The 25,532-nt window shown below is 37.8% G+C and overlaps 1 protein-coding gene across 3 annotated transcripts in view; it reads left to right on the top strand.

Moving 5' to 3' along the window:
• The window catches only part of VPS41 (VPS41 subunit of HOPS complex), a 137,670-nt gene that overhangs the window by 63,535 nt on the left and 48,603 nt on the right, over positions 1 to 25,532 (top strand). For all 3 annotated transcript variants that reach the window (XM_060781605.2, XM_060781603.2, XM_060781604.2), the window contains 6 exons: positions 1,975 to 2,037; positions 4,835 to 4,900; positions 16,634 to 16,753; positions 19,207 to 19,353; positions 20,962 to 21,028; positions 23,763 to 23,860. In XM_060781605.2, coding sequence (XP_060637588.2) covers positions 1,975 to 2,037; positions 4,835 to 4,900; positions 16,634 to 16,753; positions 19,207 to 19,353; positions 20,962 to 21,028; positions 23,763 to 23,860 — 561 coding nt within the window. The remainder of the gene's footprint in view (positions 1 to 1,974; positions 2,038 to 4,834; positions 4,901 to 16,633; positions 16,754 to 19,206; positions 19,354 to 20,961; positions 21,029 to 23,762; positions 23,861 to 25,532) is intronic.

A 25,532-nucleotide genomic window follows, 5' to 3' on the forward strand; every position in this document is an offset into this window, starting at 1 on the left:
AGCCCCAACAGCTAAATGAGCTGTCAAATTTTAAGGCACAATTAAAAACCTATCTCTTCTGGCGAGTCTACCCAGTCCAATTTAAAATATGAATTTTAAATTTACATTCTAGTAGTATCATGTTCTAATCTTTGTACTGTGTATCTAAATATGTGTTTTCTGATGTAGTATTTTATCTGTGTGTTTTCACTGTTCTACCCCTCCTTGAGTATGAGGCAAAGCTTGTGATGATGATGATGATGATTATTATTATTATGTCTTATCCATACTCAAATAAGTCACATATTTTCTTCCATTATTTTGTTATCTCCATATCCCAGAAAACCGAAGACCAAATGAGCTCTGCCAAGTAGGAGAGCTACTCAAGAGTATTATGCGAGCAATTATATTTGTTCTGCTTTTCCCCATTGCAAGGTCTAGCGATAGCCATCAAGAATCTTTTCATGTCAATTATTCTCTTGTCTGCTCTAAGAAATCTTCTGCCCTTCAATTTGTATGTTCCACAGTGTCCATCAATGTTCCTTGATATACATGCTGTCCTAGTATCTTTAAAGAAGGAATATCTCCATCTTGAATTCTGATCAAGATGTACTCCATGCGTGCAGAATTCTTAGCAGAATCCATTTCTTAGATCTGGAGTGTACAATTTCAGGGAGCCAGGAGCCAATTTTCTCCTCCAGACTTCCCTGTGGATGTATTTTTTTCAAACCTCTGTTTTAGACCCCTTCTACACTGCCATAAAAAATCCAAATTATCTACTTTGAACTGGATTATATGGCAGTGTAGATTCATATCCAGTTCAAAGCAGATAATGTGGATTATCTGATTTGTTAATCTGGATTATATGGCAGTTTAAAAGGGGCCTTATTCTATAGCCACTCTAAAATGGCAGCAAGAAGAGATGCACCTTTGCTTTCCATCATCATTTTGAGAGATATCCTATTTTTAGTAGGAGGAAAATGTTGGTATTTTCTTTGCAGACCTTTTTTATTATTATTCATGACATTTATATGCCACCCTTCTCACCCCGAAGGGGATTCAGAGTGGCCTACAAGTAAAAAGTAAATACAATATATTAGATTATTATCGTAGCACAATGTTTCTTGTGTATTTCTGGTATTGTCACTCAGAAATGCACTACTTACTACTTCAGCATTTCTAATAATGCAGACAATTTTGAATTTTGGAGTATTTCGGATTTTGGAATTCTGGATTCTCAACCTGGAGTAAGGACAATAGTATGAAATGACTGAGATGCCATTAAGTGTTTTCTCCAGGGTGAATGTGTTAATATTTGTAGCAATTTTGAATGTATAAGGTAATGCATAAGATGTATTATGGTGGGCCCTTGGTATACATTAGAGTTTTAGTCTAAGATACCCTTGTGAATACCAACATATGTGGATGCTAAGGTCTCATTATATATAGTGGTGTAGTAAAACAATGTCTCTTGTATAAAATGGCAAAATCAATTATTGCTTTTGGGGATTTTGGGGTGAGAGAGAATATTTTCAAGCTGTGTGTGGCTGAATCCATGGATACAGAAACTGTGGATGCAGACGGCTGACTGTAATATATAAAAGTTGAAAAATGTAGCTATCCAAGGATGTTTGCATATGTTCACTTTAATATAAACAATGGAAATGTATTTTTCTGTATTAGTCAAGTTGTTATCCAATAAAACTGACTGGTAAATAACTTGAATTGCTCTTTGTCCTTCTGGTGGTTTTCTCAGCTTAATTACATAGAAGCAATTCGGTGTTTCCATGAAATACTTCAACAGAATGAAGAAAAGCATTGGATGATTATAAACTATTAAAGTCTGCAACATTTTTAAAAAGATATACACATAAACTAATACGTCTTTGCTATTGCCATTTCCACTCACCTTTTGACTTCTGAAGTGGAATAAATAATGCATAAATAAATAATAATAACTTAATGCAAGTTTCAAAGTATGTCATTTAATTCTAGGTGCAAGTGTTCGGATTGTACACAGGAGAGGAATTCCAGGAAACATTTGACTGCCCAATTAAAGTAAGTACTTGGTTAATTCTTAACAAACATGCTATTGTAACATTCAGCAAATAGTCATTTCACCCTTTTAAAAAAAAGACAGGGAGAAATGCATTGCATACTGCCATTTGAAACTTTTAGCATACTTAAAGGTACTTCATGATTTACAGATACTTCTTTGCTGTTGTAATGAATGGTTTCTTTGTCAGTGAAGCAGGGGTTTAGGGTATTACCCCTAAAGAAGCCATGAAAGGGGCAAGAGAGAGGGAGTGATAGTGACACAGGAGCAAATTGTCAGGGGTGCAGTAGCAGATTGCTAGGAACAAGAAAGGAAGGTATGACATAGGGATAGAGTTCAGCACCTTGGATAGCTTCTTTGATCAAATCAAAGCAACATTACCACTGCTCTGATGTTGAAGTCACCACTAACGCTCTATGCATGCCAGTTATAGAGTTTTTTAGAGGATTAGACAGAACAAATTGCTTCATGTGCTGTGAACTGTGCTCCAATGAATAGAAAACCACATGCAAGAAGAACCAAATTCAGGGAACCTGAGTAGAGTTACCCAGGATTGGAAAAGAAAACTGAAAGCTAAACTTAGGTGAGCTAAAATTAGTCCCCTACCCCAGAGAAAGAAGTGGCATGTTCCTCATCTTTGTGTATTGAAATATATAGGTATGCATAGGGATGAATGGGGCTATAACATATAATGGTGTGTTAATTAGTAGTTGGGATGTGTGCTGATCAGGATTGTCAGAGTACTTCAACTCCCACAATTCCTAACAGCCTCGGGCCCCTCCCCCCCCCCCCTTAGCTTCTTAATATTTTATCATCTTGCCACTAGCTGCTATGACTATTAAATAATTTTAAAAAACCAAAATTGTTTATAATATAGATATAATTGGCTTATTTATCTTGGCCAGAACCAGCAACAATTGGTGGAACACTCTTAAGGGGAATATGAGGTCCATTAGAAGATTAAAACAATCTACTCCTGATTTTCAAAATAGAAATGCTTTAGTAGGTGTCTTTTTCAACTGTAGCATCATGTGTACAGCAATGGTTTCCTGTTTATGTATGGTTGTGTGGTTGTTTATTAATGCCTAGACCATGGACCAGTGATGGCACACACACACACGGTTTGGGCACTTGGTCTCTAAAAGATTCATCATCACTGCCATAGACCATAAATGTGGAAGAATATAAAAATGTACACATATTTCATAAAATAATTGACATACAGATCTTTCCTGTTAAAATTCAATACCATTTAAATACAATATAACACATCCAATATAAAAAATGATATTACAGTTCAGATTAGATCAAATTAAATTAGCTAAGAGCATACGCATAGCAATCAACTGCAATATCAGCAATAGATTTAGCCTGAATTTGCATTGCTACTAGGGCAGAAAGCGAAAACTTGTGTTACCATGGAATTAGTATCACACAGGAGATAGAAAATCTTTTCTGACACATTATTGGAATGTAGGTTAGACAGACTATATCCCAAGAATTTGGGTCTTTTTTTTTAATGTAATGTGCAGAAAAACAAATAATGCAACAAATTCTGCTTTTCTGAGGCCCCACAAATACACAGAGAGCAGTGGGTATGAGAGTATGTGGTTTTAGGCATGGTTTGAAGATGAAGGACTGTAAAAGTTTACCTAAGTGTAGAAATTGAACAATCCTTTGATGGTTGAATTTATATACTCTATACCACTTTAAAAAATGAACTGTTAAAAGCAAATCTATCCAGTTATGCCACATGGTTCTCCATCTGTGGAACTCACTCCCCAATGAAATCAGGTCGATCCCCCTCTCCTATCCTTTAGGAAGAAACTTAAATCATGGTTGTGGGATCAAGCATTTGAACAGCAGACACAACAATAATAATTGGAAATGACATATGATTGAAAATGGACAGACCTCAAATTATGACTTGGATTTGGATTTGTCTCTTTTAATTGGTTGTTTTGATTTTGGATTTTTAAGTAATGCCTAAATGTGATTTTATTACTATTGTTGTTGGCATCTAATGGTTGGCAGTTGTGAGCCACCCTGAGTCCACCTCCGGGGATGAGAAGGACGGGATATAAATGTCTGAAATAAATAAGTAATAATAAATTAAAAAATGTGTTCTTTTTTAATTTAAAATAGAATTTTTGATATCTAGAACTCCAAACTTTGCAGTTCGATAGCTGTTCAAAACATAATTTGAGAAAGAGTCTAGCTGAAGAATCTTTTAAAAGTTGGCAGTAGTTAAATAAAATTGAATGAATGTAAGATTTAATAGATGGCAAACCAACCTCTGCTTGATGTACCACTGAAGGAGTGCCAAGTGGAAGTATTAAGAGTTCCTTGAGAAATGTATTGTGAAGGCTCTCCAGTTTAGCTACATGAGAGCCATCCCAATCCCCAGAGAGAAGCATCATACAGAATCTGGGCAATGACTTTACCCTGGAATCTTTTCAGGGTTGGGACAAGCAGGTGATCCCCTGCAGTGTCAAAGGATTGCTCCAATTCTCAAAGCTATTACTCCAGTAGCTTCCATATGTGTCAGAATCATTCCACTAGACAGCACTGTGCAGGTGCAGCAGTCAATAATAATACGTGATGGGCAATCTTCCCCCTCCCTAAATCACAACATACTCTCTATAAAGAAATCAAAGGAAACTAGCAAACAAACATTGCAGTGTTAATTACAAAAGCAAACTGGTTGCTGATATGTTAAAGGGCCTCTATGAACCATCCTGTAACTCATAATAAAATCTATACTGAAAAGTAATAATACATTTTTTTCTTTATTCTCAGATAATTGCTGTTCACCCTCAGTTTGTGAGATCTCATTGCAAGCAGTTTGTTACTGGAGGAAACAAAGTAAGTTTACCTGATTTCATAACACTGTGAAATTCATAGCAGAGTTCATAATTTAAAGGGACACACATTCCCTGTATTCCTCATTACCACCATCACCAACATAATAAATTATTTTTAAGTTCAGCTGCCTAATTTAGAAAGAAACACCATTTTTTGTTATTGCTTAAATACTGGAAGTTAGAAACTCTGCATGCCAGGTGAAGATCTGTCAGTCAGTCCCAGTATTCTACGTGCTTTCTTGCCTGCTGTCATTTCAAATAGGTATGCCATTTTAACAAGTATTAAATTCTGATTCAAAGTATATTGACTATTAATCTGAAAAAATATTTCTTTTTATTGTGTTAACGTGTGAAAAATCTGTGGTTCATTGGCCATATTCAACACTTGGTTGCTTTCCCTGACATCCAGGGAAAGCCCTACAGAGCTCTGCCAATTTTTTATTCCTGCTCAGCCATCAATTGAAAAATGGGGGAATGATCTGAGTAGAGTTCAACTGTGTATTAGGATTATTTGATGTTTTGACCACTAGTTGTAGCCTTCAGGACCAAAAAACATGTCCACCTCTGTTTGAGCCATTAGTTCTATATGATGAAGGCAAGTACTGAAATCACTCAAAAATTCTGCCTTTTATGTGCTATCAACTTAGATTCACTTTGGGGCGACACTATGAATCAAAGACTTCCAAATGACCCTGTTGTTGCCTATAGAATTATTAATAACAACCAACTATATGCTGTGTATATTCCAATTCATTTTTAAAGAGGCAGCTATAAAAGACAAATTTGCTACAGAACTATGTAAAAACTGCTATGAATAAGGACCTGAACTTTAGGTCTACAATGTATGTCAAGCACCTTGAACTCTCAAGAGTGTTGTATCAATTACTAGTTGTTTTAAAATGTTGAAGAAAGTGCATACAATAACAGTAGGTATCATTATAAAACTGAACAAGACCATAATAATCATGAGGTTTTGGACATCACGTTTCATTCCTGACCAGAAAATGTATTTCCAAATTTGAATTGTTTCTTTCAGTGTGAAGAGTATATAGTGGACTCTCAGTTAACTAGAACTGTAGCAACCAGAACTCTCAGACAACCAGCCAAAAAAATCAATGAAATAGTACTGCGTTTACAAAGCTGTTTTTATGAAGCAGTAAAACTGTGTTGCATTAAGTTTGTCTTAATATGCTTTTAATTACCATATTTTAATGTTATGTAATACGTATTAAGTTAACCAGAGTTTACGGTATGGCATAGTATGGGGTTTTGTGTTTGTTAGGTCTATTTTTAATAGTAACTCTCAAGCAACCAGAAGCTACATTTATCCGGCATCTCCCAATCTCCATGGGTGCCAGTTGACATGAGAGTCTACTGTATATTCTTAAAAGCCTCTTGTGGTAGAACCAGTGATCTCCTTTTGACCGACGTGTATGTTACTAACAGAACCCTTCCTGCCCCTTTCACACTGCAATTAAGTATAGTAAGTTTCGAATGGAACACTTGGCAGGTGTTGGCAACCCTGCAATAATAATACTTTGCAAATAACAGGGCATCCCCAGACAAAGAAGATGGTGGAGTTTTGAGGCAAGAAGAAAAGAGAAACAGTGCTATTGTAGGCCATAACCTTCTACCTTTAAAAGAGGGCTAATCTTTAAAAATAACAGGGTGAAAGCTTGCTAAATGAAGGTGGGAAAGCTGAAATCAAGGCGTTCTTCGGTTAACCCTTAAAGAACTCCCACCATTTTCCACCTACTAGTTTAAACATTGTATTTACACAGTATAAGCATCCAGAGGGTTAAAACTTTCAAAAAATATTTGGAGGGAAAACCATTTAGTTGGAAAACTATTTATTCTTCTTGTTGTTTATTTTTGTTGTTGTTGTTGTTGTTTATTCGTTCCAATGTTGGTAATTTATTTAGTCCAAGAGAAATAGAGTTATTGTATAACAAGTAAGCCTGGTGACGAAAAACAGACGCTTCAGACACAGTTTTGAGTGTAGCAACAGAATTTATATTTTTGCTCAATAAAGTCCTATCTCTTAAGTTTTTTTAATTGCCCTGTTTTTGGTGTCAGTGAATCCAGTTTATCTTTGCTCTGTGAGTAAGTAGCTGACCTTTACCTCTGAACCCCACAATATGCGCTTCATAATAACTGGTTGGATCACTTTGACAAATTATTAAATTGTCAGGATGCTGTTTGCAGCAGAGTCCATTTTTAGAAATAGGGTAGTCAGCTGTTTGGCGTTGCGTTGGTAGATGAAGAGTACCAGACAAGAAAGGCAGATTGCTTTGTAAGCTGTAAAATGTCAGTCAGTAAATACTGAGAGGTCCCATTTAAGTGAAGTAAGAGTAAATACCATGGCAATCTCTATCCAGGTATTGGGCGATTTACCTTAAATCGTGTGCACATTTATTGCCTCAATAGCTTCTTAGTCTGAATTGCTGTCTCAAACCAAATGACCATTAGAATGTTTAAATGAGTCATTGTTTGTGTGAGGCCATTTATCACTCCTATATCAAAACTGGACTAGATGACTGCTGGTCAGGTCTCTCCTTCCATTTGTAGTGAAGTTTGTTGTGTCTTGTTGCCTCCTCCATCTTCATCCCTCCATTTTTAATTTTTTTAGGAGTTTACATAAGACATTGCCATGCTTCAATTTCAGGACAAAAAGGTATAAACAAATCATGTAGTACCACACATTTCTAGCATAAAGCTTATGCTAGATATTTATTTTATTCAGTGTCAAGGTACAGTACTAAAGGATTGCAGACTACACAATTTCCGTCACTTTTAAGAGACCAGCTCTGGAATATATGCATTGTTGGCTATTGTGATGGTTTTAAGTATGTACACGGGAAAATAAACACATGAGGCAGCTCACACTAGTATCAGTTGAATTTCTTCTCTCATTAGCATCAATTGATTTCTCTCACCCACTAAATTCCTCTCACTAACCATCTTGGGTACCATATCAGGAGAAGAGTGGGAGATTTCTTTTTGCGTCAGGAGCGACTTGAGAAACTACAAGTCACGACTGGTGTGAGAAACTACTACTTGAGAAACTACAAGTCACTACTGGTGTGAGAGAATTGGCCGTCAGCAAGGGCATAGCCCAGGGAACACCCTGATGTTTGATGTTTGATGTTTGATGTTTTATCATTCTGTGAGAGGCTTCTCTCATGTCCTCACATGAAAAGCTAGAGCTGAGATGGGAGTTCACTCTGCTTCTTTAATTCGTGCCACCAACCTGTCGGTCAGTAGTTCTGCCGACACAAGGGTTTAACCTTAAAAAAACTCCACTGTGTAAATATTTTATACCGCTAACAATAACTATGTAGTAGAACATGGGATATTGGAACTTCACACTGTTTATCTCCTACTTGCTAATGAGCTTAGCTCTTCTCTTAACCTGTCCAGTCTTCATTGGCAGTGATAGCTTGTTGGATCCATGGCCTCTGAAAATATATGCATGATTTTATGTTCTAAATGAAAATTTATAGTTTGTACCAAGTAGAAATGAGCATTTGCTAACCCGTAAACATTTAGTGACCAGTTTGTGTATGTGATCTAAACATCTGAACATATGAGGGTATTCTCCCATGAAAAATGCAGTATATGTGGATAGAACCTTCCAGTAGCTTTGCTCTGTTTCAAGATACAGAGATTTTTTAGGAGTACTGAAGATCCTGTTTTAAATGAACACGCCAGCAGCTGAGGGTAATGTGGAAGTTGGCATACCAGTGTTGATCATTTCCCAATTTTTTTTAATTAAATAACATTAACAATTCAAGAATAATTAAATGTCCTAAATAAAAAAGGATTAGTAGAATCAAAAAAAGGATGTAAATTGATCGGTAATGCAACCATTAATTGCACCATGTAACAAAATATGAAACATTTTCTGTTCTGGGTTTGCAAGTGTTATCTCCTGTTTAACTGTGTGATAATTACTTTGAAAGTAGCTATTATACTCCAGAAACTTCATTTTTGGGGGCTACCACAAACTATGTTAACTTGGTTGAGATTCTGTGAGATCATTGAAATATTATAGCAAAGTGTTCTGCGGGATGTTTAATAAACGTTCCCCATGTTTTTATGATAGAACCAATTAGAAAACAACATTTATGACCCAGGAAAAAAAATCATGTTACATATTGTTATCTTTGGATAAAACAATTATTCTTTATGTTGCAACAGGCTGAAATGGGTCTCCTCTGCCTGAAACCCTGTGCCAAATTGTACTGTAGAGTTCTCATTTCATTGCCAACCTCCTAAGCTTTGAGATGCAAGCCCTGCCTCTAAAAATAAATGTTGGCTACCTCCCAGCTTCAGCATCTGCACCACACATTTCACTCATATGCAGAAGTGCTTTTTGTACTTTTGTTGTTGTTCATTCGTTCAGTCATTTCCAACTCTTCGTGACCTCATGGACCAGCCCACGCCAGAGCTCCCTGTCGGCCGTCACCACCCCCAGCTTCTTCAAGGTCAATCCAGTCACTTCAAGGATGCCATCCATCATCTTGCCCTTGGTCGGCCCCTCTTCCTTTTTTCCTTCCATTTTCCTCAGCACAACTGTCTTCACTTAGCTTTCCTTTCTTCTCATGATGTGGCCAAAGTACTTCATCTTTGCCTCTACTATTCTTCCCTCCAGTGAGTAGCTGGGCTTTATTTCCTGAAGTATGGACTGGTTGGATCTTCTCACAGTCCAAGGCACTCAGAACTTTCCTCCAACACCACAGTTCAAAAGCATATATCTTCCTTTGCTCAGCCTTCCCTATGGTCCAGCTCTCACATCCGTAGGTGACTATGGAGAATACCATTGCTTTAACTATGCGGATCTTGGTTGCCAGTGTGATGTCTCTACTTTTCACTATTTTATCGAGATTGGTCATTGCTCTCCTCCCAAGAAGTAAGCGTCTTCTGATTACCTGGCTGCAGTCTGCGTCTGCAGTAATCTTTGCACGTAGAAATACAAAGTCTGTCACTGCCTCCACGTTTTCTCCCCCTATTTGCTACTTTGTACTTTAAACTCTACAATTTCTATTTTCAGTTCAATTCTGCCCGGCTTCCTTAGGGCAGAAGCACAATGTTAAGAACCAATTATGTGCCTTGTAGTGACAAGTAACATCATACACAGCGCGCAGCCTGGGTATGAGCTGTTCTTTTAATATGCATTCCTGAATGCAACACTTCTGTTCTAGGAAGCAGGGTTTTGAAAAATGATCAATTTAAATTACATTCCATTGATGTTGTTCCTGACACTGGAGCTGAATGAATGATCCTTCTAAACACTCTAAAGAGAGAGATTACAAGTAATTAGCACTAGCGTTAATTGCTTGACAAGCTCCATTGGCTCAAAACACTAGCTCTATTCTGACTCACTGATGCTCCATACAAAAGAGGCTATCATCCTGATCCTACCAGGCTAGCGCTGGTAATTAACACCTGTCTGTGTCTCCCAACTGTAACTTGAAATTGTAGTTCTCAAAGGGGGATTTGCCAAGTTTAGAAGAGGAGCAGGAGTAACTAAGATCTTGCTTTCAGGGAAGCTTACTGTTATTGTTTATCTTCTTACTGAGAGGCCTACCCACTATGTTCAGGTTTTGAGAAACACCAGGATTTCCTGGACCATCTTTTGTAAGTCAACTTAAAATAGATAAAAAATATTGTCAATGTATGTGCTAGAAAGATAATAAAACAACATAAACCATGCTGTCATTATCTCATATTAACTAGCTATGTAATTATCTGTCTATACATTCAAGGACTGATATGACATGTGGCTTAACTACAGCTGTATTATCAAGAAAACATTAGAGAGATTTACCAGCAGAAACCAGAAAAGGAGAATGAAATGTATTGCCAAGGCAGTGGTTTAACAGCAGCCGCTACTGCTGCTATTGAAATATAAGTCCTGAGAATGCTGACTGCCTGGATGTGGATTTATGGGAAATAAAGCCCTAAAATACTTTCTCCAGCCAAAAAGAGAGGAAAACATCCCTCTCCTGAAAACAGCTTTTCTTCTTTCTGTGTTTTGCTCCCATTGAGCTTAAATCGCTGTCAGTGTTGTGATAATGACAATTCAATATTATAGGCATGTAGGAAATGAACTAAATAAATTAACCAACTGCTTTTAAGAAAAATATGTTCTGTGTATAGCTGCTCCTGGAATTGCTGTAAGCTCCCCGTTCTTTCAGTCTCACAGTGGCTATATAGTAAGGAAGAGAGGGAACGATTTCATTAAATGTCTGGAGAATTCTTCTTATTGTTGCTAAATTAACAGTATGGGATTTTTAAATGTTGTAGTCTGCTTATTTTTAGAGTCTGTTGATTTATCTTTCTCCCTTGTTATATAGAAGCAACATTATCTCTGAAACAGTAATTTCAGATAATGTTATATATAGCATTTATGCACAATACATGACATGTTTAAAGAACATCACATGCATTGCCCTATTTATTGTTAAAGCAGCGCTTTATGGAACACCAGTGTTGGTATCTCCATTAATTAATTAATTACCATATTTTCTGGTATAAGACTAGTTTTTAACCCAAGAAAATCTTCTCAAAAGTCAGGAGTAGTCTTATACGCTGGTAGTCGTCCTATATGCCGGGAGTCATCTTATAGAGCAGGTGCTGAAACATCCAATCTGGATTGGAGAATCTGTGGTTGCCACATATGGTGGGGGGAGCTCAAAAATGGCAGTGGCCGCATCCCTGCTGTATGCAGCGACTGTGTGGAAGCATTAAGGGTGATGCTGTACAAGTATGGTAAAAGAAAATCCATTCATCAGGATTCATGGACTTAATGCGGTCTCGATGGTGAGGTGAAGGGGCACCTCACCGGGAAGGTGTAAGTGAAGGGCAGAGCAAGCTGCAGGCATCTGGGGTGCCCAGGGTATGGAAAAAAGAGATAGAGTGGATCTGGGCCCAGAAAAACACACCTCTTTTACCTGTCAGGCCCGCCCTTGCATCCTATTACTGTACCTCCTCCTCTGCCTCTCAGATCTCACTCCTGAAGACTTCAGTGAAGCACTGCAGGTGTGCAGGTGCGAGATCTGAAAGGCAGAGAAGGAGATACAGTAATAGAAAATTACCATATTTTAATCAAATCTGACACTTTTTAAAGTTTTATTTGGTATGCATTGGAAGAGGGGTAGTCTTATACAGCAAGTATATCCCAAACTCTATATTTTAACTGGAAAAGTTGAGGGTCGTCTTATACACCCAGTCGTCTTATGTACTGGAAAATATGGTACTTGAATCCATACCTTACCTTTCTCTGAGATGGGATTCAAGACAGCCATATCTGATTTATGGACATGCTCTTGTGGGATATTTTTTAAAATCGTGTCATTATCGACTTGAGAAACTGCAAGTCGCTTCTGGTGTGAGAGAATCAGCTGTCTGCTGAGACGTTGCCCAGGGGACTCCCGGATGTATCATCCTGTGGCAAGCTTCTCTCATGTCCCTTCATGGGAGGCTGGGACTGACAGATGGGAGCTCTCCTCATCTTGCGGATTCGAACCACTAACCTTCAGGTCAGCAGTTCAGCTGGTACAAGGGTTCAATCCATTGTGCCACCGCAGCTCCTTGTTGGAGATGAAAGGGAAAAAGATTTAATATGGCTTTGTTTTATGGAAATTTTTTTTCAGATCTAGTGTTATATGTAATCATTCCCATGTGTAGAGTGCCTTCTGTTTAAGATTAGGATGATGTGTTTCTGTGTTGTCCGACAATATCAGTGATGTAAGACCTGAACAACAGACACAGGGAAAGCAAGATGAAAAACACTACCGCAACCAATGAAATTCAGATTGTGTCTTGCTTAATTGCAAAGTAACTCTGGAATCTAAAATACATTTTACATACAGTTTAAATACATTTATATAACATGTCCTTCCAAGAAGATGAAACAGAAGACTCTTAGACCGGCTTTCAATGACTGAGGCTTGCATTTGAGACTCCATAAGAGCACTGGAAATCCTCCGATTCCCTTTTCTGCTGTAGTACCAGTAAGATAATGCTGCCACAAATAGTCATTGCCACTTAGGGAAAGGCAGACCTTGCTTCTGGTCTGGCAATGCTTGTGTGATTAGCTACTCTGGACATTTCTCCCTCTTGAGGATACATTCTTCATTGGACTGGATGCAGCTAGAATATTTTATGTTGCCTTAAATATCCTTCATAATACAATGCTAGCTAGGGTTCAGCCAAGTTTGGGAAAGTTACAGTTCTTGACTCCCACTCTCAAACTTCCACAGCCAACATGGGTAAAAATAACTTCCTCCAGCCCTGATATATAGAAGCTAAGACAGCATAATTTATCATTAATGTGGAGCTTTAAAATGTTTTAAAGTTGAGTCTTAATAGTATAACTAATTTACTTTATATTTAATATGCATGGTTTTATTTTACTGGAAACAGCCTTATATGCCGGGGAAAGGTTAGTCATAAATCAAAATAAACATGTAAAAAATGGGTGTAGGATTCTGCTGTCTCCTCCCTGACAATGTACTGTTGGTTGAAGCGCTCCCAGAAGAAATAAAACCTCACAAAAGCCCCTTCTTAAGAGTTAAGAGGTTTGTGCCAAGTTATTTCTTAAGAAAACTCTACCTGTGTTTGATGGTTTGTTAGATATAAAAAATAATTTACTGTGAAATCTGGTAGCAGCTGCCCTGGATTACAAATACAATTTCCTAATTAAATTAAATTTCTAAGTAATTATATACAAACTCTTATAATACTAGCCATTGTTTTCATTTCCAGTTGGCTTCACAAAGATGCATATGCCCTATTAATATGACTTCAGAGTAATATATTCCTATTGATTTTATCATCTTTAATGATGAATAGATCAGAAACAAATAGAACTTAACAAATATTAATATTTGTGTTTCTTGCATGAATACATATACCTTTGGGAGAACTTTGAATTTGAATTAGTTTGAAGCAACCCAAGTACAAACATATGAACTGCTTTCGTTTTCTACTTTATTTTTATTTTAGGTATTTGCCATTATTATGTTATGCAAAATAGATGCATTTGATATTCTGAAACTGGTTCCATGTCTGGAATTTATTTTGCACTTCATGAGGCATTTGAATTTGTATGTTACGGTTTAAAGAGTGAAATATAAGTTCCCACATCTTTCTGTCAGAGTGTCTTAAATTGTTGAAAAGTTAGAATTATAAAAGCCTTTGCTCTAATCTCCAGTTCACCATGTAACAACTTTGACTAGTAACCTTATGAACAAGGAAGCAATGGTTCTAAGTCACATATGTCAAACTCAAGGCCTGCAGACTGAATCCGGTCTGTCATGTCATTTTATTTGACCCTCCAGATGCTGGGCTACAACTCCTGAATACCTCTTCCTCATTAGGCATCAAGACTAGAGCTGATGGGAGTTGTGATACAGTAATATCTGTAAGGCAGGCTGTAGTTTGTTCTGTTTAGTTATGATAGTGGGATTTGAATTTAGATACAAGGCTTGTGGATATAATGTCTGACTTTAAAATGTCCTTTAACCTTTCCTAACATCTGAGCCATAAGTTCTATTGCGTTGCAATTCCCATTATCCCCAGTACTCATGGTGAATTATCAAAAGTGATGAGAATTGTCATTCAGTAATGCCTGGGATCCCAGTAAACATTAAACCACACTATGAAAAGAAATTATAGTTGGCCTTCTGTATCCATTGTTTTTCCATCCATGGATTCAACAACTCTCTGGAGGCAACCATAAAATTGATGTGGCTCTCGATGCAAATGAATTTGACAACCCTTTTCTGAAGTGTTTAGGAGGATCCATCATAGAATATCTCCAAAACATTCAAACATGTCTTCCAAGTTTTCCTTTCCTATTATTATTTCAACCCTTGAGATTTTTGGCTCTTTGGAGTATAGCTCCTATCATTCTAATGATTAATTGTTCAAACTAAGGCTGATGTGGGTATAGTTTGAGTTGGGGAGAGGGGACAGAAGTCACCCAACACTGCCATTGGCAGGGTAGGCATCAAAATCACTGTTTATTCTTAGTTACTACAGGGAAGTTATGTAACTTAATACTCTTTACATATTTTTCCATATGGTTGACTTGAATAACATAATCACTCGCTCATTTTACTTACTATTATAAAAATAAATTTGTCATCTAGTTGCCATCCAATTCTGATTAGCTATTCTTAGCACTAGTACTCAGCTCCTTTACAATGTCTAAATGTATTGGAATTGACAGCTTAGTTGGAAAAGCTTTTTCTATAATTCCTGATACATAAGTTAAATCCTTCTTTGCTCCTATGATCATAGAATTCAATTCACTTTTTAGACAATTCCGACTTGGTATAGTGTGGCATCTCAATGTGCTGCAGTAATCATTTGTTTTGCCTATGTAAAGATTATTGAGTTTAATAATTTTCACAGTTAATCCACTCCACAACCTGTATAATCAAAGTTATTAACTCAATGTTGCTTAGTACTAGTTACCAGACAAAATTTAGTTCTGTTGAAGGTAATGGACAGAGGTGATGAACTCAGTGCACTTCAGCTAAACTATTGTGTAAAATGGTCTACCAATTTTCCTTTTGCATTGCAGTATTTTATTCATTGCACTTCCTCTGTCTGATTTGCAATGACTACTTTTCAAAATTGCTTCCGAATTGTTTCATTTCAAATATTTGTCCTTTGGTACCCTCTTGTGGCTACATATATAATAGATGCTATGCATGCTTCTAGCCCATTTTTAAGCAGTTGAGTAATCATCGTTTTCTGAAAGTGTCCATATCAATATATATTTTATCTTGAAGTAACCCTTCATCCAGGATAACAGGGGCTCTCTGGAAGAGTATGTGTTATAAATATAAGAGGAGAAATGAATGAGAATCGGACATTGCGCCATGTGCAACCCTTTATCCAGGGGCAGATGATAGGAGAAACGAAGCTTAATTTCGAATTGAAGGAAAAGTTTCCAAAATTCTACTACTGACTATGTTAGGGAATTATGGTTTCTTTTTTTATCCAAACCTAGGCAAACTGGTTAATGTCAAATATTAGTTATAGAAACAAGCCATCTTCAAATTGTTGTTAATGATTCTGGCTTGTGAAAGTAAACCAGTGTCTCTGGAGTGTGCTTAAACATCATAAAATGCCACAATTAGCTGAAAGTGGAAAGAAAAGTGTCTGACTAGCCATTCTCAAAAGTTGAGTGTGGGGAGCGCAGAATGGTGACTCACAGTTACTTACAAACCTAGCATTATGTCATGAAATCTGCTTTTCTACTTATATTGAAGTGATTTTTTTTTTTAATCATCATCCTCGGTGGCGCAGTGGGTTAAACCCTTGTGCCAGCAGGACTGAAGACTGACAGGTTGCAGGTCCGAATCCGGGGAGAGTGTGAATAAGCTCCCTCTGTCAGCTCCAGCTCCCCACACAGGGTCATGAGAGAAGCCTCCCATAAGGATGGTCAAATATCAAAACATCTGGACATCCCCTGGGCAATTCTCTCACACCAGAAGTGACTTGCAGTTTCTCAAGTTGCTCCTGACACACACAAAAAATTAAAAATTGACACATATGCCATTGAACTTTACATGTTTTAATAGATTAAAAATATTCACTGGCATTTTTACTGCCACCATATTGTGACAATATGTTGATGACAGTTATATAAAATTGATCCTTTCCTGCCTCTGTTTCTCCAAAAACTGCTGTATCTTGTGCCCTTTTCTTCCAGTTATTATTATACGAAAGAACATGGATGAACAGGTGGAAACCATCTATCCTACACGAAGGAGAGGGAAATATCAGAAGTGTCAAATGGAGAGGAAATCTGATTGCTTGGGCCAATAACATGGTAGGCATTGCAAGGCTATCTTCATTTAAATTAATAGGTAATTTCCAGTACTGCACTATTAGACTATCTGCAAATGTTTAAATTGCATTGATGTTTAAAGTGGCTCAGTTTTTTTTAATGTTTCTGTCTTTTTTCTAATGATCACCTGAACATTTGACAATGGTTCTTGCATAGGAGGAATGCAGCATCTTTAACTGAATTAAACTTTGTTAGATTTTAGCTATTCTTGTAAGCCACTCCAAGCCCCAGGGGAGTGGCGGCATATAAGTTTAAATAATAAATAAATAAATAAAAAATGAAAACAAAAAGAAAAGAGGGTTAAATGTCTACCAGCAACAGTAGTCTCAAAGCAGGTTCTGGTTAACACACTGGCCACTTTTTCTGTTCTGAGCCACTAAGAATAAGAGTGGTTATAAAATTTAATCTATACACAATTAAGGGACATTCAGGAAATTACTCAGCAAAGAACTCAGAGTTCGACTTCTTATAATAGGGGGGCTTTATATAAAAAGCACAGTTCAATTTGTTAGTTTAACATAAGATTGGTGCCTCTTGCTGTGGTTGAATGAATAGCATATCCTATATACACATGTATAAGTCTAATTGGCGTGTTTAATTAATTGCTTTTTAATAAACTGTTTTTAATTAACTGTCTTAATGTTTTAATTGTATTTGCTGAATGTTTATTTATTTATTTTCATTATTTCTACTCCGCTCATATCAGCCCAAAGGCGACTCAGAGCGGCGTACACAATTGGCACAATTCAATGCCATAAAAATACATACATTGATAAACAAAGAGAACCATTATAGTGCATTTAGACATAAGACAGAGCATAATAACAATTTTAAAAACTAAAAACTATATCATTTCATTCAAGTCCTTATCCGTTCCAACATCTTGGGCCGTACGTGGGTCATTTTCCAATTCAAGTTTGTCTATTTATTTGGAGGTTCCAAATGCTTGCTCAAAGAGCCAAGTTTTTACTCTTTTCCGAAAAGAGTAAGGGTTTATGTGAAAGCCCCAATCGTGCTTGCTGTTAGGCCACCCTGAGTCTGCCTTCGGGGGTGAGAAGGGTGGGTCCCTCTACATTCTGAGCTATGGTGGTGCTTCTGGCTTTTTTAAATACCTGGATGAGGAAATTGTGGTGTTGACCATGGATGGCTGGTCTCCTAAGGCAGGATTGGTGCTTTCCCCTCTCCGTAGAACGACTCTTATCCACAGATCATGCCAAAATCCATAATTTTGGCCCCAAAACCTGCCATCAACTTATACATGAGTATATATGGTATGTCTCCTCTTATCTGCTGTGTGATTGATTTTAGTTTATGGTTAGAAGGGTCAAATAAACCATAATACTGAAGCAAGGCTTGCTCAGTATCAATCATAGAGTGCAGCTATAGTCCACATATTCATAATGACTAGAAAGAATTTAAGTATCACTTTTTTGCAGCAACAAAATATTATTGTTTAGGAATAGAGGAAATACAGGAAACATTAGCATGACCTAAAGAGTATACAGACAGATGTTGTGTAGTGCGTGAATATGGAATGAGCTTCTTGAACAGAAATGCTGTATCCATACCCTGTATTATTTTACAAAATAAAGTGAATGAAATATAATAGAAAACCACCACACCTATAGAACTGTTAAGTGCAAAAATACAAGAATGTTGAAAGCCACCTTTAATTTAATCTGGATTTAAAATTTGAGTTCACTTCAGTGTGTATATGTGTGTATACGCACGAATTCATACATACACATCTCCTTCCCTTGCCGTGCTATAACTTGTGGCTTCTGTATGGTGCTCTGAACCATTATTATTCTGTGTTACCTCCCATGAGAGGTGACACTTCAGCTGTCACACATATTCCCAGAGGATGCCTTAATTGTGTCACTCTGAGGAAAAGATGCCAGTGACAGGGAGAGAACTGAGAATCTCAAGAAGAATTTGTAACTGAATTTCCAGAGCATGGAGAAAGACAATTGAGAAGGAAATTGGCTTCTTAGCACTCTATGGGATACTGGCAGCAAACTTTTGATAATTTGAAACAATGATGTAGAAATAAAGAATGATGTTGAACTCAATACATTCTTTTACATGTTTTCTAGGAGGTATTGTAGTACACTTGAGTGTGTAACTTTTAAGCATAGTTCTTTCCATGCGTATATGGGTCCTCATGCTAAACTGTGCCTATAGGGATCACGCTGTTGCTGCTTTCCTGCCTGCTTTGCTTATATTGTTCCTATACTTTCAGCCAAAATTATAGAGCAGACACACTGATACAAGCATTTTCCTCCAACTGACTCCAATTCTCCAGGATCCTTTCTGTGTCACCTGTACAACCATGATGCCTCCTTGGTATAACCTGTGATATGATATATCTGGACTTTGGTCTTGCGTATGAGATGCCACACTGAATTCTCTCTTACTGTGTATTAAACTTCCAGGGTGTGAAGATACTTGATGTGATTGCGAAGCAAAGAATCACCAATGTGCCCCGAGACGATATAAGCCTTCGTCCTGATATGTATCCCTGCAGCCTTTGCTGGAAAGATAATTTAACACTGATTATTGGCTGGGGAAATTCAGTAAAGGTACAATTACCTGTCTTTGTAATAAATGCTTGCTGCTATCACAGACAAACAGAGGATTATTTCTGAAAAGCAAAGGTGATAGGGAGAAAAAAAGAAGGAATTTGATTTGACTACTGTGCAGAGAACTCCTGCTGCCATAGAAATGTCATTGGGCTGACCTTCATAAGAAGGAATAATGACAAATGCCCAGTGGTCAGACGGATTTCTTCAAGCATGTGCAATTTGCAGGGCTGCTGGATGATCGTCCTTTCTTTGTCTTCAAGAGAAGCGCTCAAAGAGCTATTACAATAGAATTATGCAATTCATTCATTCTTCTTAATTTAGGCAGAATCTGTTGAACATGAATGTTTTGACAACTGTTTTTCATTAGGCCTTATTTCAATAGACATTGAAATCTAGACTGGGATGGTGACTGCAAGATTTCCGCCAGTGTTTTTTTTTAATCAGTCACAGACAACAATTCTAAATTTTTGATCAGACAATAGAATGAAAATTGAAAGGATCTAAACAAATGTCTGTATCATAAAGCTCTGGGAGGGGTATTTTTTGTAATATGTTTGTAAACCCTAAAAAGAATGAATGGCTGTAACATAAATCTTCCCGCCATTCCTCATAATATTTACCTGAAATTATGATCACTGGAAACAATTTGTGTATTGCAGGGATTGTGTACAGAAAAAGAAATAACAACAATGAGCAATTCCCGGGCATTTTAAAGACCATCAAATTTTTGGAGGCATCAGTATTTATAAACAAAAACCTTTCATTCCTCAGATGCATCTGATAAAATAGACCACTCTACCCAAGCCGAAGATATATAGTTTATATGTGTCAAAGTAACATAGTGGAGCCCCAGGTGGCGCAGTGGGTTAAACCCCTGTGTCGGCAGGACTGAAGACCAACAGGTTGCAGGTTCGAATCTGGGGAGAGGCGGATGAGCTCTCTCTGTCAGCTCCAGCTCTCCAAGCGGGGACATGAGAGAAGCCTCCCACAAGGATGATAAAAACATCAAATCATCCGGGCGTCCCCTGGGTAACGTCCTTGCAGACAGCCAATTCTCTCACACCAGAAGCAACTTGCAGTTTCTCAAGTCGCTCCTGACACGACCAAAAGTAACATAAGTCTCTTTCTGCATTCCAATTTCTCTGTGATCCCACCCTGAGCACTGTGCATATATACCTATACCTCTAAGATTATATTCCATGCATATGATAACATGGATTATAGGCCAAAAAATTTCAAGCTGTAAAAAAAAATCTGTTCAAGGTGCTTTATGGCACTTTGTTCCTGACAAAACACAGACTTAACACAGCTCCCTATTTTATCAGTATTGATACAACAGTCAGACATAGCTACTCACAAAATCAGTGAAAGCAGAGATAAATTGGAAACCAAAATTAATCTTACATTTGGAACAAAAATATAACCAGGATTTCATTTTCACTTAAGATATTGCTTTGCTTCAGTTTTCTTTGTTCTCTCTGTTTCTTAAAATGTCATCTTCATTGAAATTGTAACCCTCACATTTGCCTATGCCTAAATCTGAAGTCAGAGTCTTTCTTTGAGCAAGCTACCCCCTGTAATTAATAGATTGTTTTTATTTTATAGATATGCTCAGTAAAAGAACGGCATGCAAGTGAAATGCGAGACCTGCCTAGTCGCTATGTGGAAATTGGTATGGGAATAGCATATTTTCCATAACGTCCAGAAAAGCTTTTCACAAATAAATAAATGTTCTGACCGTGCCATCGCCATGTTTCTATTTATTTCCTAAAAATAAACGTTTGCAGAAATATAGGTTTACTATATGAAAAAAAATCAGTAAGGTTCTTGAGTATTTTTAGGTAGAAAATAGGTTAAAATAAGCAAAAGCCACAGATCCACTTCTGTAAATGTGAGTGTGTCTTTCTGGTGATGATTATAAAGTGCTACATTTGGATAATGATGCATACAGTCATAGTCACATCTGATGGCAAATTTGATGAGTTATTATGGTATCTGAAATATGACTGTTTGGATATCACTGTTAAAACTACTTTCAGAAAATGGTTATGTATATGTCCTTCTTGACAAGTGAACACTTGCAATGTGGACTCTAGCATATTCTTTAAGCATACCATGGAAATGGCATATGTTGGAGTGGGAAGAATAGCTATGTTGTCATAAAGCTGCCCGGGAATATAATGGAAGGGTGGAGTATTTGTGAAGACAGCTTCTTTATCTCCTGCCTTCCAGCCCACAGTCTTCCTTACATATTTGAGGATCAGTGCTTTATCTCACTTAGCTGCTAACAATCTGTTTTGAGATTTCCCCATTCTGGTTTCAGATCATGGCATTCCAGCTCTGGTAAATGCTGTGAACAATGCTCCTTTAAACATGGCTTCAGTGAGACTGAGATGAAGTTGTCATTTATCAATGTCTAAATAAAGATTACAATATCTTTTGATGACATTTTGCTTAAGAATCTTGTATTATATAAGAACATCTTTCCCAATTCCTGAAAGATAAGCTGCTATTTTCTAGTTAGTGATGTGCCATGATTTAGGATGTTGTTATTCTTGATAGCAACTTCACATATTAAAGGCTTTGAGAGCTCATTGGTTAGCAAGGCTGAAGAGATCCATTCATCAGTTGACATGGTCACTGCTTTGAGTTATGGTATTATTATTATTATTATTATTATTTAAACCCTGCTTTGTTCCCCCCCCCCAAAGGGGAGTCAAAGTGGCTCGACATTAAAGTATTAGTATACAATTTTAAATATATGAATATGCAAACATTAAAACAGAATTAAATACAAACAACACTAAAAAAAAATCAGTTAAATCCAACAAAACATATTCAGGCCTCTCCTAAAGATCTCAGGGCCCAGGCAGGTTTGTACAAGGGAAAGCAGTCAGCCAAATAGCCTGGACCTGAACTGTCTAGAGATTTAAATATTATAACCAGCATTTTGAATTATGCACGGAAACAGACTAGCAGCCAGTGGAGCTGCTGCAACCAGGGGGGTTGTCCACTGCCTGTAGCCAGCCCTGGTGAGCAACCTGGCTGCAGCTCTTTGAACCAGCTGAAGTTTCCGTGCACTCTTCAGAGGCAGACTCACATAAAGCACTTTACAGTAATCCAGATGGGATGTAACTAAGGCATAGACCACTGTGACCAGATCTGCCTTCTCAAGGAAAGGAGCACAGTTGGCGTACAAGTTTTAATCATGCAAAGATCCTCCTGGCCACCACAGATACCTGGGCCTCCAGGTTCAGCGACTAGTCCAGGAGGACTTCCAAACTGCAAACCTGTGTCTTCAGGGGGAGTGTGACCCCAGCCAGCACAGGCTGGATCCCTATTCCCTGGTTTGCCTTTTGACTGACATCTGTCTTGTCTGGATTAAGTTTCAATTTGTTTTCCCTCAGCCAATCAATTACTGATGTTCAGGATAGATTCCTTGGCATTAGGTGAATAGGAGTTGTTAAGTTGGGTGTCATCTGTATACAGGTGGCACTGTACTCCAAAACTCTGGATGACCTCTCCCAGTGATTTCATGTATATGTTAACCAGCATGGGGGACAAAATGGAACCTGTAGAACACCACAGGTCGACGTCCAGGAGTTCAAACAGGAGTCCCCCAGAACCACCTTCTGGATACAGCCCTCCAGGAAGGACTGCAGCCACTGTAAGACAGTACCTCCCAGGCCCATCCCAACTAGACGACCCAGAAGGATATCATGGTCAATGGTATTGAAAGCCACTGAGAGAACCAACACTCCCCCTGTCTAGCTCTCTTCGTAGGTCATCCACCAAGGTGGCCAAATCTGTCTCTGTTCCATAGTCAGGCCTGAAACCAGATTGAAATTGTTCTAGGTAATCTTTTTCATCCAGAAATCCCTGGAAGTTCTGAGACCATCACAGGCTGCAACACCTTGCTTAAATAGTTGTCCAATATAGAGGGGTTCAAGGATGACTTTTTAAAGATAGGTCTCACAATTGCCTCCTTTAGGCAAGTTGCAACATTTCCTTGTTCCAAGTAGGCATTGACTACCACCTTCACCCACTCTACTAGTGCCCCTCTGATCTGTTTGATCAGCCAGGAAGGGCAAGGATCGTACACACTTCAAAATAGTTGGAAAGCCACATATATAGAATTACCTGTGAGTGTACTTGAGAAAGTAAAATCCCCATGCCTTTTACTCTTCCAAGAAAATAAGCACCTTTCTCTCCCTTAACATAACAATATTAATAAAAACTGAGTGTTTAGAAACAGTTAGGTGAATGCCGATCTTACCCTTAGGGATGTGATTAATATAAATGGAAGTAGGATTATAAAGTTCATTTAGAAGGGCTACATGAATGTTCTTTTTAATAATAGCTCACCAGTACTATTACCCTTCTTCTGTCTCTCTTTCTGTCCTCAGTGTCCCAATTCAACACTGAATTCTTCATCAGTGGGATTGCACCACTCTGTGACCAGCTTGTCATACTTTCATATGTGAAGGAGATATCAGAGAAGACTGTAAGTATTTTTTCACATATGTGAAAAATAAATCCAGTGGCTGCTAATGACTCCCATGACATTGTGATAAAAATTCTGTTCTTTTGCTTCTGTAATCCAAAATGGTTGACCCTCTCCTCAGGTTAGCATTTTCTGATAGCTCCTTTAAAGATTACACTAAAACTCAAAACAGATTTATTACCCCACATGGAAATAAATCAGGAACTAGACATACATCTAGTGATGTCAAACTCATGTTCATCAAGGGCCTCACCAGCCTTATGGTTGTCTTCAAAGGACCATTTGTTGTTTTCAAAGGACCAATTGGAAGACTGTATAAATGTAACTAATGTTTCCTTGACATTGAAAACCTCTCAAGCAAAGTAAAATGACGTGACAGGCCAAATTGAGACTTGCGGCCTTGTGTTTGACATGTGTGATCTATGGTTATGGACTGTAGAGTTTAGCATATTTTTGGAGCATCAGTTTCCCCAGTAGGACTTGTTTTTGAGGAAGTATTAAGACGATTTCAGACTTAAACATCTCACACATTACAGTCACTATCCAACCATGCTCCAAATGCTTGCAAACCAGCAACCAAAGTAGTAATTCTATCCCTGCTGTTTTTCTTTCTTCATGATATAGTGGCCAGCAAGAAGCTTGCTTTGAACTGGCAGAAATGAAGGACTGTTGATAACTTTTAAAACAGAGTCAAGTGGACTCAGTTTTTGTTTCTAGACCTGAAATTGCTGAACAAATGTGTGCAGTTGCTTCATGGTTATAAAAGAGGAACTTTAAATTGGATGGAAAACTTCAACAGTTGACATCTTTTCCAGATTATTATGTAGTTTTAGCTTTTACGGGACCACAAACACTTCTCAGACTAAATGCAGCTAAAGTCAAAGATCTGGTTTGCTAATTGTGAAACATTTGTTAATAATTAGATGTTGTCTGCTACTGCAACTGTAGCTGTTGCTGCTTTTCGTCCTTCTTCTCCTCCTTCTATTTTGAATGCTGACACCCAAGTTTTGAGGTTTGGTGGCTTTGGATAGATTCTCTGAGTGGGCCCTTTCCTTTTGGGGTCCAACCTACTTGTCACCAATTCACATTCTCTTGTCCTTCTGCCCCAGATTTAGATCCTTACTGAAGGACGAAGCCCACTGGATGACCCTGGTCATTCACATTCTCTCAGCCTAAGATACAATGAGTAGGGAAGGAACGGTCGGTTATCTTTTGAATTCCCTGAAAGAAAACAGGGATGTAGCTATGGGGACATTAAGAATTCTGCCTCCATTGACATTTTCTTTAATTTTCTTTAATCCCCATTTCTGACATTACAGTAATTTAAAATTTGAAGGGTTCAGTATTTTCAAATACAGTGTTCCCTCACTACTACCCGGTTCGCTTTTCACGGACTCACTGTTTCACAGGTTTTTGCCTCCTGGCAATAATGGAGTGTGGAAGGGGGTTTCACCCTCCCCCTTGGGAGAGAGGCAGCCAATCATAAAAGAGAGTGAGAGAGAGGAGATACAAAGCAGTATGTAAATCACAGCCTTATATCCCCTTCCTTATAACTAGCAAAAAAAAAAAAAAAGTATGTGGTGCCTTTAAATCTCTCCTTGCTTTTGCCTCACCCTCGGAATGCAATCTATATAAATAAAAATGTAACGTTCATTTGTGGGATTAACATAAC

This window comes from Anolis sagrei, chromosome 6 (genome assembly GCF_037176765.1).
Source record: "Anolis sagrei isolate rAnoSag1 chromosome 6, rAnoSag1.mat, whole genome shotgun sequence".
Classification (NCBI taxonomy): domain Eukaryota; kingdom Metazoa; phylum Chordata; class Lepidosauria; order Squamata; family Dactyloidae; genus Anolis; species Anolis sagrei.